Source organism: Carcharodon carcharias, chromosome 2 (genome assembly GCF_017639515.1).
Source record: "Carcharodon carcharias isolate sCarCar2 chromosome 2, sCarCar2.pri, whole genome shotgun sequence".
NCBI lineage: Eukaryota > Metazoa > Chordata > Chondrichthyes > Lamniformes > Lamnidae > Carcharodon > Carcharodon carcharias.
The window spans coordinates 94,051,204-94,064,190 of NC_054468.1; the positions used below are offsets into that span (position 1 = coordinate 94,051,204).

Below are 12,987 nucleotides of genomic sequence, written 5' to 3' on the forward strand. Positions count from 1 at the left end.
ATCTTCCAGAAACCAGTATGCGATCAGATGCAGCCATTTTTAATCAGCCCAGCAATTGTCCATTTTGAAAAACAGGAAAAATAATTATATAGAGTAGCCAGGCAGATGCAGATATATATAAATATTTTCCTCCCTGTCTCCGTATGAAAGAACAAAGAAAAAAAAAATGTTGTTTTGCAAAACTGCTCCATACAGTTCTGACAATGCAGCACTAACTCAGTACTGCACTGAAGTGTAGCTTGTTTTACTTCACAGGGATTGTTAGATTGTGAAACAATTAGGATTGTAGAGAAAGAGCAGAGGAATGAGACTAATTGTACAGTTTGTTCAAAGAGCAGGCCCAGAGACCACAAGCTGAACAACCTCCTTCCGTACTGTAAGATTCTATGAATTATTTCATGTGTAAACAGCCTTATTCCTCTGTTAAAATAACAAAGGAAGGAACTTAATGTAACCATTTCCAAACAGATCTCTGCACCCTGTCATTTCAGAACAAGAGACGCAGTCACATCAGGCACTACTGTAATATTACAAGAAGCATAGGTTATTGCAGGACTGCACAGGACCCACAGGACATTGTAATGTTGGAACTTATTGCTGTTGTTAACTGAGCAAGGCGTATGCCTGCCTCTCCCTAAGCAAATCATCAGCTCAAGGGAAATATTCTCTACATGTTTTTGAATATCTAGCCTATTTGCATGGTTCACGGAAGGACGGGACAGTAGCTGCTTGAGACCTTACTAAAGGTCAAATTGCTGTTCCCAGCAGGATTTTTAAAAGGAAAATGTTTGTTCCTCGGAGCAGCACCACCCGGTGTTGGATGTGACATGAAATTTGATGTTAAGAAGTCGAGTAGTTGAGTGTGACAAAGTTAGATGATGCAGTGAGGTTCAAAATCTTTATTTCTTCCCTCAGCGTTTGAAGCCCGTTACAAGCAGAGCAAGGTTACAGTAAGTGTGAACATGCATTCTAACATTGTACTAACTTGCAGAGGACATAATGCCTCCTTGTATACCCTGCTTCTTCCTTTAGCAAGCTTGAATGCACCTCCCTTCCCTTTAGTGGCCCCCTTTATCATCTCACCTCTTCATTAGTATATCCTGAGCTTAGTATTGAAATTCTAGGGTTAACCACTTTTAAATCATGTTTTATTTCTGATTTCTGTCCCTACTCTCCTCTCCCCTTCTGAAGGTAATAACTAGATCCAATGTCACAAGCAGTTGGGCCCTGGATGCCTTCACCATGTACATTCCTCATATATGCATTGAGAAAGAACTTGCATTCATGTAGCGCCTTTCATAAACTTGAGGCATCCTAAAGCCCTTCACGATCAGTCAAATATTTATTTTTTCTATATAACCATGTAGGAAATGGAGCAGCTGAATCTGCACTACAAGGGCCTGCAAACAAGAAGTAAATGACTGACCAGCCAATTAGTGGTGTTGGTGAGTGACGATTGTTGTCCCAGACACTGGAGAGGGAACTCTCTATTCTTACGGGCACCCGAGCAGATAGGTGTGGCCTTAGTTTAATATTTAATATTTCATCTGAAAGCTGCCACTCCTCTCACTACTACTGCCTGAGAGGTTGTTTCCACTGGTCAGGGAATCTAAAACACAGAGATACAGTCTCAGATTGAGGGAGCCGATCATTTAGGACTGAGATGAAGAGAAGTTATTTCACTCAAAAGTTTGTGAATCTTTGGAATTCTCTGATCGTTGCTCTATCGTTGAATGTATTTAAGGTTGGGATAGACACATTTTTGGTCTCTCAGGGAATTTAGGGATATGGGGCGTTGGCAGGAAAATGGAGTTGAAGCCCATGATCAGCCATGATCGTGTTGAATGGTGGGGCAGGCTCGATGGGCCAGGGTGTTCTTGTTGCCCTCAGATCCTGGATGGGGACTTGAATCCACAACTTCAGTTCGACTCATTACTGGGTCTAATGGCGACTGGGTCCAAGTTGTATCTCCAGGTTCGTCTGTCTCTGGAAAACTCTTGATAGTGGAAATTGGAAGTTTGGTCAAAAGTGCAAAATGCTTTTTCAAAAGGCTGTGCAATCGGTGGAAATTAAATGATATCTGGATATTTCGCCAAGAAGCAATTCAATAGACCAAGATCCTCTCGGGATCATACCTGGCTTTTGCCTTCATGAAAACAGAAAATGCTGGAATAGCAGATTTCCCTCCCTAAAGGCCATTGGTGAGCCAGATGGGATTTTACAACAATCAATGATAGTTCCATGGTCACCATTACTGAGATGAGCTTTATATTCCAGATTTATTAATTGAATTTAAATTCCACCAGCTGCTGTGGTGGAATATGAACTCATGTTGCCAGAGCATCAGCCTGGGCCTCTAGACTTACCAGTCCAGTGATATTACCACGTAACCACGTTCTCCCCTTAAATGCCCTAAACTGGACCTGGACTTATATACAAGCACAATATCAAAATTTGTAGATAACACAATGCTCAGAAATGTTGTAAACAATGAGGAAAATAGTAGCAGGCTTCAGGAGAACACAAATGGAATGGTGAAACGGGAAGATACAGATGAAATTTAACACAGAGAATTGTGAATTGATATATCCTGATAGGAAAAATTAAGAGAGGCAACAAATGGCACAAGTTCAAAGGGGCTGCAAGAACAGAGAGACTGGTACACAAATCTTTGAAGGTGGCAGCACAAGTGTGGAGCAGAATGGGATCCTTGTCTTTATCAATATAGGAGTAAAGCACAAAAGCAAGTAGGTTATACCAAACTTTTATAAAACACTGGTTAGGCCTCAGCTAGAGTACTGCATTCAGTTCTGGGTGCCACACTTTAGGAAAGATGCCAAGGCCGTATGGACAGTTGAGAAGAGATTTACTAGAATGATACCAGGACTGTGGGATCCCCATTATATGGAAGACTGGAGAAGCTGGGATTGTACTCCTTAGAGCAGAGAAGGTTAGGAAGAGATTTGACAGAGGTGCTCAAGATCATGAATGGTTTTGAATAGTACAAGGTGAAATTGTTTCCAGTGGCAGAAGGGTCAGTAACTAAAGGACACAGATATAAGGTAAATAAACCAGAGAGACCTTTTTTTATGCAGCAGGTTGTCGTGATCTGGAATGTACTGCCTGAATGGTGATGGAAGCAGAGTCAACAATAACATTCAAAAGAGAGCAAGATAAGTACTTGCAGGGTTATGGGCAAAGGGCAGGGTATTGGGATTAATTAGCTCTACTGGCATAGGTGAGCTGAATAGTCTTCTGTGCTGTATGATTCTAGACTCAGTGGTGACTGTCCATCGACCCCTGCTAGACAGGGCAGTGTCAGGAGAGTTTGATGCCAATGCTCCCCAGAGTCAGATCACAAATTCATAGAATGGTTACAGCATGGAAGGAGGACATTTGGCCCATTGTGTCCGCGCCAGCTCTGTAAGGGCAGTTCACCAAGTGCCACTACTCCACCTTTTCCCTATAGCCCTGCAATTTTGTCTCCCGATAATAATCTAATTCTCTTTTGAAAGCCAATGTAGGATCTGCCTCCACCATACTCTAAAGTCCATTTTAGATCCTAACAACCCGTGAGTAAGATATGTTTTTCTTCACGTCACCATTGCTTCTTTTGTCAATCATCCTAAATCGGTACCCTCTGCTTCTCCATCTTACATAAGAACATAAGAACTAGGAGCAGGAGTAAGCAACTCAGCCCCTTGAGCTTGCCCCGCCGTTCAATATGATCATGGCTGATCTCATTTCGGCCTCAACTCCAATTTCATGCCCTCTCCCCATAACGTTTCAACTCATTACTAATTAAAAATCTGTCTATCTCCTCCTTAAATTTATTCAGCGTCCCAACATCCACTGCACTCTGAGGTAATGAATTCCACAGATTCACGACCCTTTGAAAAAAGTAATTCCTCCTCATCTCTGATTTAAATCTACCATCCCTTAGCCTAAAACTATGGCCTCTCATTCTAGAATGCCACACAAGGGGAAACATCCACTCCACGTCTACTTTGTCTATCCTCTTTAGCATCTTACATACCTCAATTAGATCTCCTCTCATCCTTCTAAACTCTAGCGAGTATAGGCCTAAACTGCTCAATCTCTCCTCACAAGACAAGCCCTGCATCTAGTGAACCTCCTCTGAACCTCTTCCAGTGCAACTACATCCTTCCTCAAGTAAGGGGACCAAAATTGTGCACAGTACTCCAGGTGCGATCTTACCAATGCCTTGTACAGTTGCAACAACACTTCCCTATTTTTATATTCTATTCCTTTAGCAATAAATGCCAAAATTCCATTTGCCTTCCTTATTACCTGCTGTACCTGCATACTAGCTTTCAGCAATTCATGCACGAGAACACCCAGATCCCCCTGCACTGAAATAGGAATCATTTCTCCCTAACTACCCTGTCCATATCCCTAATGATTTTGAACACTTCTATGTTATGACTGATGCAGCTGGTAAAGCGGAGTTATTTTAAAAAAATCCCAGAGGGAAACTTTAAATAACTGTCATAACCAATAATTTTAAATGTTATGTTTGAGATGTGACTCTAAATTCAGGAATCAGACCACTAGTTCTCAAGGTTTTACATTAAATAATTGAAACATTTTATTAATTTACAGAGGTTAAACTATGTACACATGGCTACAAATTACTATCATAGCTTTTAACACATTCCCAAACTAATCTCCATTAAGGCAACAGCAACCCATAGACTTAACCAAACACCAGGCAAAACATTTTCACCTTACAAATTCAAAATGAGGTGCTTTCCACTGCGGAGCTAGTTGGAGGCTTGCAGCTGCCTTTTGATCTTACACTGCCTCTGCCTGCACACCCGAAAACTACCGAAGTTATACCTACCAGACCCATCGAATGTTAATTCTCATTGTATCAACAACGTATTTGAGCTTCACCTTTTAACAATGAAACCCCTTTCATAACACCAATTTAATTGGTAATATAAACATATTGCTTGGTAGCTGTCAGAAGGCTGTCAAGTTTTCAAGCCACTTCTTGAATGCTCTGTTCAAAAAATGCAAATGCACGCTATCTCTCTTACATATCAAAACTAGTACATATCAAAGCACCCGGACTAGCTGGCTTTAATCCAATTAAGACACACCTGCAGACTAAACCTCTATTTTAAAAGAAAAATATTTTCCAAAATATATACATTAATAGCTTCATGACACTCTATCAAATCTCCTCTCAATATTCGCTCCTCCAAGGAGAACAGCCCCAGCTTCTCCAGTCTATCCATGTAATTGAAGTTCCTCATCCCTGGTACCATTCTTGTAAACCTTTTTTGCACAGGCCCACATCCTTCCTAAATTGTGGTACCCAGTACTGCACATAATTCTCCAATTGAAGCTGAACCACCAGTGTTTTGTACAGGTTTATCATAACTCCCTCGCTTTTGTACTCTATGCCCCTATTTTTAAAACCAGATATGACAAAGATAGCCCGCAAACTCTTGCTTCCCAGACACACATGTGTTCAGCACCCTAGGTGAGTTCCCAGTGGCATAAAGATCACATGAAGAGGACAACACAGCAAATCATGCTCTCGGACAAGTAAAGGTCACCCTGCACCTTGTTCATTTGCCCATTTGATTTTATAGCACAGAAGGAGGCCATTCAGTTGGTTGCATCTCTGCCAGTTCTTTCAAAAAGCAATCCCCCCCTTCCCCCTTTTCTTTCCCCTTTCCCCATACACTTTAAATCATTTTTGAAATATTTAGCCACTTTCCGTTTTGGCATTCTTGTGTTTGTCCTGATGAGTATAAAACAAAAAGCTTTGGCAGCATGTCTCTCTTTTCAGCAATATGCTGTAATACTATACACATCTGGCCAGAGCCAGGAGAGTGCAAACCCCTGACAAGTTATAATTATATAGCATTTTTAACATAATAAAGGTGTTTCACAGGAGCAATTTTCGAACAAAATTTGACACTGAGTCACTTAAGCGGCAGGATTTTTAGGTTGGCATGTGGGCACGATTGACGGGCCTGGGAGCGGCCAGGGAATGGACCGCTGCCTGCAATCGGCCCCCAACTGTGATTTCACGCTGGCTGGCCAATTAACGGGGTGGGTGCGGGAGGAGGGTGGGTGCTGAATGAAAGCACCCTGAAGGCGGAGAGCTGCCTCAGGGAGCTGGAGGCTTCAAAATAATTAAATAAAGATTTTAAAAGCCGGAAAAAAATAGTCCACGCATCAGAATCAGTCACCTGAACATATACATGATGAAAATTCTGTCCATACGTTTTAATTTTTTTAAGTTTAATAAGGGAAACCTCATCCTGCCCTTGGATGAGTTAACAGCAAAAATGCAAAGTCCGCCTGGCAGATTCGCCTGGTCACCAACCGTAAGGTTGGACAGACGACAAATTGGAACTTTAACAACTTTAATTGTCAGCAGGTGAACTTCCAAAAGTCCAAACACCACAAAAGAGGGCGTGCGCCCTCCGACTCAAATATCACGCGAGCGCGGGTTGACATCGGGACACTTGCCCGATGTCATCTTGTCCGATGTCGTATCCGATCGGAAAAATTTTGCCGAAGGAGATGTTAGGGCAGGTGACCAAAAGTTTGGTCAAAGAGGTAGGTCTTAAGGAGCATCGTAAAGGAGGAGATGGAGGTAGACAGGAGGAGAGATTTAAAGAGGGAATTGCAGAGCACTGGGACTGGACAATTGAAGGCAACCACCAATGTTGGAGTGGTTAACATTGGGATGTTCAAAAAGCCAGAATCGGAGGGGTTCAGATATCTGAGGGTTGTGGGGCTGGAGGAAATTACCTGGTCATTGTTTGGATTTATCTCTCCAGCATGAGACACAGAATGAGAAGCGCAAGATCCATTACTTCATGCTGAATGCTCCGTGGAAAGTGCTCTGCTATTATGCAGAGGACATGAGGCTGTGTGTTCCTCTGCAGGTAGGTGAATCATCCAGGGCCTGTGGAAAGGCTCGGTGTTTATTTACTGGGTGTCTATTTCATTACTTTCATCTCCAATTTTAATTATTTTTCATTGCTTTCAACTCCAGTTTTTGTCCCTTTCTTTCCTGAAGACAGTCAGGCTGATTTTACTGAGCGTTCACTCCCTCCCTGGTTGCAATGGACAGGCACATAGGTTGGGTTGAAGAGGTAGAGACCTGGATCGGTGGGGGTCTACCCTTTGAATATTGCCCGGGGTTAACTGGAGATTTGGTTGGTGAGGGTGGTTTCATGGTCACCATTACTGAGACTAACTTTATATTCCAGATTTATTAATTGAGTTTAAATTACACCAGTTGTCATGGTGGGATTTGAACCCATGTCCCCAGAGCATTAGCCTGGTCTTTAGATTATTAATCCAGTGACATTACCACTAAACCACCATCTCTCCTAAATCTGCACAATTCTAGTATAACTTCTACCCCTTTGTATTCTAGTCCTCAAGATAAAGGCCAACATGGAGATGGCAGAGGTAATGGATGGGGTGAAAATTGTTAGGAACATTGCATTGGAAAGGCTGGCTATTAAGTCACCTGGTCCAGATGGCTTGCATTCCAAGTTGTTAAAGGAAAGTGCCAGATGATTGGAGAGAGGCAAATGTGACACCCTTATTCAAGAAAGGATATATATAAGGATAGCCCTAGCAAATGCAGGCCATTTAATTTAACATCAGTGGTGGGTAAGGTTTTTGAAAGGGAAGAAATCAACAAGCACTTGGAGAGGTTTGAGTTAATTAAGGATAGAGGATTTGTAACGGCCTTTAACATGGAAGCAGTACAGTAAGGAACATTTGTAATTTCTTTAAAATGCCTATGGGGTCTATAATTGTTTTAAAGACTTTGTTTGAAAAGTACTTCTAAGACTTTGCCCCAATTGTAAAAAGATCAAATGTAATTTTCTTGATAATAAGAAATATTGGTTCATGTGACCTGGTGACCCTTGACCTGGAAGCAGCACCAAGGGAAGGAAATTAAGAAAGAAGCAGCATGGCTGGAAAACACAAAGGAGAGCTGCAGACACAAAGAAGAGCTACAACCAGGGGAGCCGGTGGGTGAAGGCGATCAGCCAGTACAGATGGGTAAAAGGCAGATTGTGCTTGACTATTTGATTTTTTTGATGAAGCAACAGAGGAGGTTGATGAAGGGAATGTGGTGGATGTTGTCTATATGGATTTTAAGAAAGAGTTTGACAAAGTACCACCTAAAGGTTGGTTAACAAAATTGTGGCCCATGGAATAAGGAGGGTCAGTTTCAGCTTGAATAAAATATTAATTTATGGACAGAAGGCAGTGAGTTGTGGTAAATAGTTGTTTATCAGGCTGGAGGATGGTAGAAAGTCAGTGTTAGGACCTTGGCTTTTTTGATTTACATAAGTGAGTTGGAAATTGGAATGTCGAATAAAATTTCAAAATTTGCCAACGATATCAAACTTTGAGAGGGACAAACACTGAGGATGGTACTAATTGACTGCAACAGGACAGAGTAGGGTAGCAGAATGGGCAGATAAGAGGCAGATGGAATTTACTATGGAGTAAGTGTGAAGTGGTGCATTTTGGCAGAAGGGATAGGGAGCAACAATATAAACTTCCTATCGCCATGCCAACAAGCACCTCTTCCTGCTAACCTTCATATTGCCCACCTCACTGTCCTCTTGGTTGTTTCCTTTGGGCAGAGCTGCAGTGTTGGCTGGATTCCCCCCGCCTGCTGGTAGTTAATTGGTCAGCCAACATGATATAATGATGCAATCGAGGATCGGGTCAGGCACGTTGGCACCATAACATCCACCCTGGCTTTGACTCCTTGCCTACTCACACAAAATCCCAGCCACAATGAGAGCAGTGTGAGAGATATTGGTATTGGAGGCAGTGGGCAGTGAGAATGTCTTTGAGAGAATGAGAAAAAGATTGAGTTGGAAAGGCAGAGAGACATAGAAAGAATTAGAGCACTGGGAATGGTTTTATATCGAATAAAAGGTACACAGTGCAGCTGAACAGAAGGTGCTTTTTCTTTATTTATTTACAGGAGGTGGGCATCACTGGCTAAGCCAGCATTTATTGCCCATCCCTAATTTCCCATGAGAAGGTGGTGGTGAGCTGCCTTCTTGAACCGCTGCAGTCCAGGTGGTGTAGGTACACCCACAGTGCTGTTAGGAAGAGAGTTCCAGGATTTTGACTCAGCGACAGTGAAGGAATGGCGATATATTTCCAAGTCAGGAGTGACTTGGAGGGGAACTTCCAGGTGGTGGTGTTCCCATGAATCTGCTGCAGTTCCCAAGTACTGAATTAATTGTTCCTGTTATGAGGAGTGAAGCTCATTGGGATTAATGAAACTAATGTAGAACGATTGTTACCACAATTCTAAAAAAAAGTAACCTCAGCTGCAATGGGATTTAGGGACAGCTGTGTTGTAGGTTGACTGACCTAGACAGTTTGGGATAGAGGATTATGACCAGGCTATAGTCGTATTAATCTTTACAATTGTTTCTTTCAGGCATCAGTAACGTGTACCTCCAATTGGTCACAGAACTTATTCTCGAAGCTGGGAATCTGTAATATCATGCTCGAAGACATTCTGTGCACCCACCAAGAATGTTTCACCTGCCCGCTCCGACTCTCCAAGTTGGAAAGGTCCGTATGAAGTGGATTCCATGATAGTGTTGAGCCACCCTGTAAAAGATGGAAAGAAGGGCTTGCATTTTGATAGCGCCTTAAAGTGTCCCGAGTGCTTTTCAGCCAATGAAGTACTTTTGAAGTGTAGTCACTGTTGCAATGTAGGAGACATGGTAACCAATTTGCCCACAGCAAGTGTTAACAGGATTTATATTAGTTGGTGAAGGCACAACTAAAACAGAGCCTTTTGTTGCTGAGAAAGTTTATTGACTTACTTAGTTCAATGTCAACATTGCTGACACACACCCAGTGTCCCTACTTATATGTGTTCAAATACCCATCACCTGTTTCCCTTAACAATGTAACTGACATCAACAAATCTTAAAATGTAAAAGCAAAATACTGCAGATGCTGGAAATCTGAAACAAAAATAAAAATAGCTGGAAAAACTCAGCAGGTCTGACAGCATCTGCGGAGAGGAATACAGTTAACATTTCGGGATGCTGTCAGCCTTGTTGAGTTTTTCCAGCTATTTTTATTTAAATATTAAAATGTAATTGACATTAACATTAACAGCAAGCTCCCACAAACAGTATTGTGGTAATGAGCAAATAATCTATTTTTAGTGATATTGGTTCAGGGATAAATATTGGGCAAGACACCGAGGAGAACTCATTTGTTTTTCTTCAAAATAGTGCCCTGGAATCTTTTACGCCCATCTGAGAGGGTAGATGGAGCCTTGGTTTAACACCTCATCCAAAAGATGGCACCTCTAACTGTGCAGCACTCCCTCAGTACTGCAGTGAAGTGTCAGCGTAGAATTTGTGTTTGGGTCTCAGGTATGAGCCAGCTGCCTCTGGCACCTCTATCAATGCTAACAGGGTTGCTGAGGGTAGAGATAAAGGATTCTCTAATTGGTGGGATGTGACAAGTGATGTTCCCAAGGGATCTGAATTAAGGTCGTTATAACTTGGATGAAGGAATACAGGGTTATATGACCAAGTTTGCAGACGAGTTAGGATACAAAGTGACGTAGATGAGTGAAGTGTGCAAAACTAAGGAAGGCACAATTCAACCTGGACAAGTGTGAGGTTGTGCAATTTTGTCATCAAGGAGAAAAGGGACTTGGGTGTTCAGAGATGTAAATCACAAAGAAAACTGGTGGACAGCTACAGAAGGGAATCAAAGAGACTAATAGAATGTTGGCCTTTATTGCAAGGGGCCTGTAGCTCCAAGGGGAGAAAGTGAAGTTACAGTTGTACAGAACCTTGATGAGAACCTATCTGGACACTGAATGTGGATTTAGGGACTGGCCTCAGGAAGGCTACATTGGCCTTGATGCAGTATTGATTCACTAGATTGATATCAGGGCTTTGGAAAGTTAAATTATGATGACGGGTTACAAAAACCTGGCTTGTTTTCCCATGGATTAACCTGAACGTTCCAGGGGTGATCTAATGAAGATGTTTAAAATGATGATGTTAGGGCAACAAGAGGTGGTAAATTTTACAGTAAGGTCTGAACATTCCAGTTTTCACAGAGGTCACAATGACTTGGTCTCATGGATGAACAATGTTTGCTTGTCTGTTTTATGCTGGTGTTGCTGAGCTTTGTCGGACTGTGTTGTGCCAGTTGTGTTGGGGTGATTGCTTTGCATTGCACTGTGTTGTGTTGTGCCCTCTGGAACCTCTGCACTCCTCGATTTCTGACCTCTTGTGCATCTCTGGTTTTTCATTATCCTGCCATTGTTGGCTGAGCCTCCAGTTGCCTAGACCCTAAACTCTGGAATTCCCTCCTTATGCTTCTCCACATCTCTACTCCTTCAAGACAGTTCTTAAAACTAACTCTTTGACCAAGCTCTTGGTCAGTTGTCCTAAAATCTCCTTATTTAGCTAGGTATCAAATGTTGTTTGATAACATTCCTGTGAAATACCTTGGGATTTTTTTACAACAAAGATGTTTTGTAAAGACAGGGGGTGTAATTTGATGTCCTCCCCCCAGGCGAGGTTGGTGGCAGAGGGGCATTTAATCAGGTGTGACTCTGGCAGGTGGGGACCCCACCGCCTTCCAGCCTCCAATCCGATTGAGTCCATGGTGGGAAGCCCCTAAGTGGGCAATTAATGTTCTGTGTGGGCAGGACTTCTGCCCCTGGGGTACTTGATCCTGCGGAAAGCCTATGTAGAGTAATGGGTTGATGGTTATGTTAATGAAACCATGATGATGTTAATGATGTAACTGTGACATCAGGAGTCAGGTGTCCAACAGGGTCCAAGAGAACTGGCACAGAGTAGTCAGTGTCCTGAATATCACATGCTTACCCTGAGGTCTTTGTAAATAGCTCTTAATAAATTGTTCGAAGTTAAACTATACTGACTATCTCAAGTCTGTAATAGGGAAGCAAAGCCTCATCAAGGTTCAGTAAGACTAGAAAGCATGGTATGAGTAACACCTCACTAAAGCTCAGCAACAACCCCAACAGCCTGCTCCTATCCAGGAGCATTTAATATGTGGGAGACAGGAGACATAAGGCCACCATGGCTCTCTAGGCTGCAGTGAGACCCTCATCACCCCTGTTAAACACAACCCAGACTGTTGCTGTGTAGTTTCTGTTGGTGTTATATGATTGCAGTCCTTCTTGCACATATATGCTGTGCTTTTGTGTGGTGTGATGGTGTTTTGTGTTGTGTTTTTGTGTGGTGCGATGCTGTTTTGTGTTGTGTTTTTGTGTGGTGTGATGCTGTTTTGTGTTGTGTTTTTGTGTGGTGTGATAGTGTTTTGTGTTGTGTTTTTGTGTGATGGTGTTTTGTGTTGTGTTTTTGTGTTGTGTTTTTGTGTGGTGTGGTGGTGTTTTGTGTTTTGTTTTTGTGTGGTGTGACGGAGTTTTGTGTTTTGTTTTTGTGCGGTGTTTTTGTGCGGTGTTTTTGTGCGGTGCTTTTGTGCGGTGCTTTTGTGCGGTGCTTTTGAGTGGTCCTTTTGAGCGGTGCTTTTGAGCAGTGCTTTTGAGCGGTGCTTTTGTGCGGTGCTTTTATGTGGTGTTGTTGTGTGGTGTGACAGTGTTTTGTGTTGTGTTTTTGTGTGGTGTGACAGTGTTTTGTGTTGTGTTTTTCTGTGGTGTGACAGTGTTTTGTGTTGTGTTTTTGTGTGCTGCGACAGTGTTTTGTGTTGTGTTTTTGTGTGGTGTGACAGTGTCTTTGTGTTGTGTCTTTGTGTTGTGTCTTTGTGTTGTGTTTTTGTGTCTTTGTGTTGTGTTTTTGTGTCTTTGTGTTGTGTTTTTGTGTTTGTGTGTTGTGTTTTTGTGTGGTGTGACAGTGTTTTGTGTTGTGTTTTTGTGTGGTGTGACAGTGTTTTGTGTTGTGTTTTTGTGTGGTGTGACAGTGTTTTCTG

The 12,987-nt window shown here is 42.3% G+C and overlaps 1 protein-coding gene across 8 annotated transcripts in view; it reads left to right on the forward strand.

Annotated features, from left to right (window-relative positions):
- LOC121271063 (anoctamin-7-like) overlaps positions 1-12,987 on the forward strand; it is a 233,562-nt gene that overhangs the window by 60,985 nt on the left and 159,590 nt on the right. For 7 of the 8 annotated variants that reach the window (XM_041176770.1, XM_041176824.1, XM_041176805.1 and 4 more), the window contains 2 exons: positions 6,828-6,935; positions 9,485-9,621. In XM_041176770.1, the coding sequence (XP_041032704.1) occupies positions 6,828-6,935; positions 9,485-9,621 (245 nt within the window). Of the gene's footprint in view, positions 1-818; positions 951-6,827; positions 6,936-9,484; positions 9,622-12,987 lie in introns of those variants that run through there. The other variant, XM_041176832.1, reaches the window with a different exon arrangement.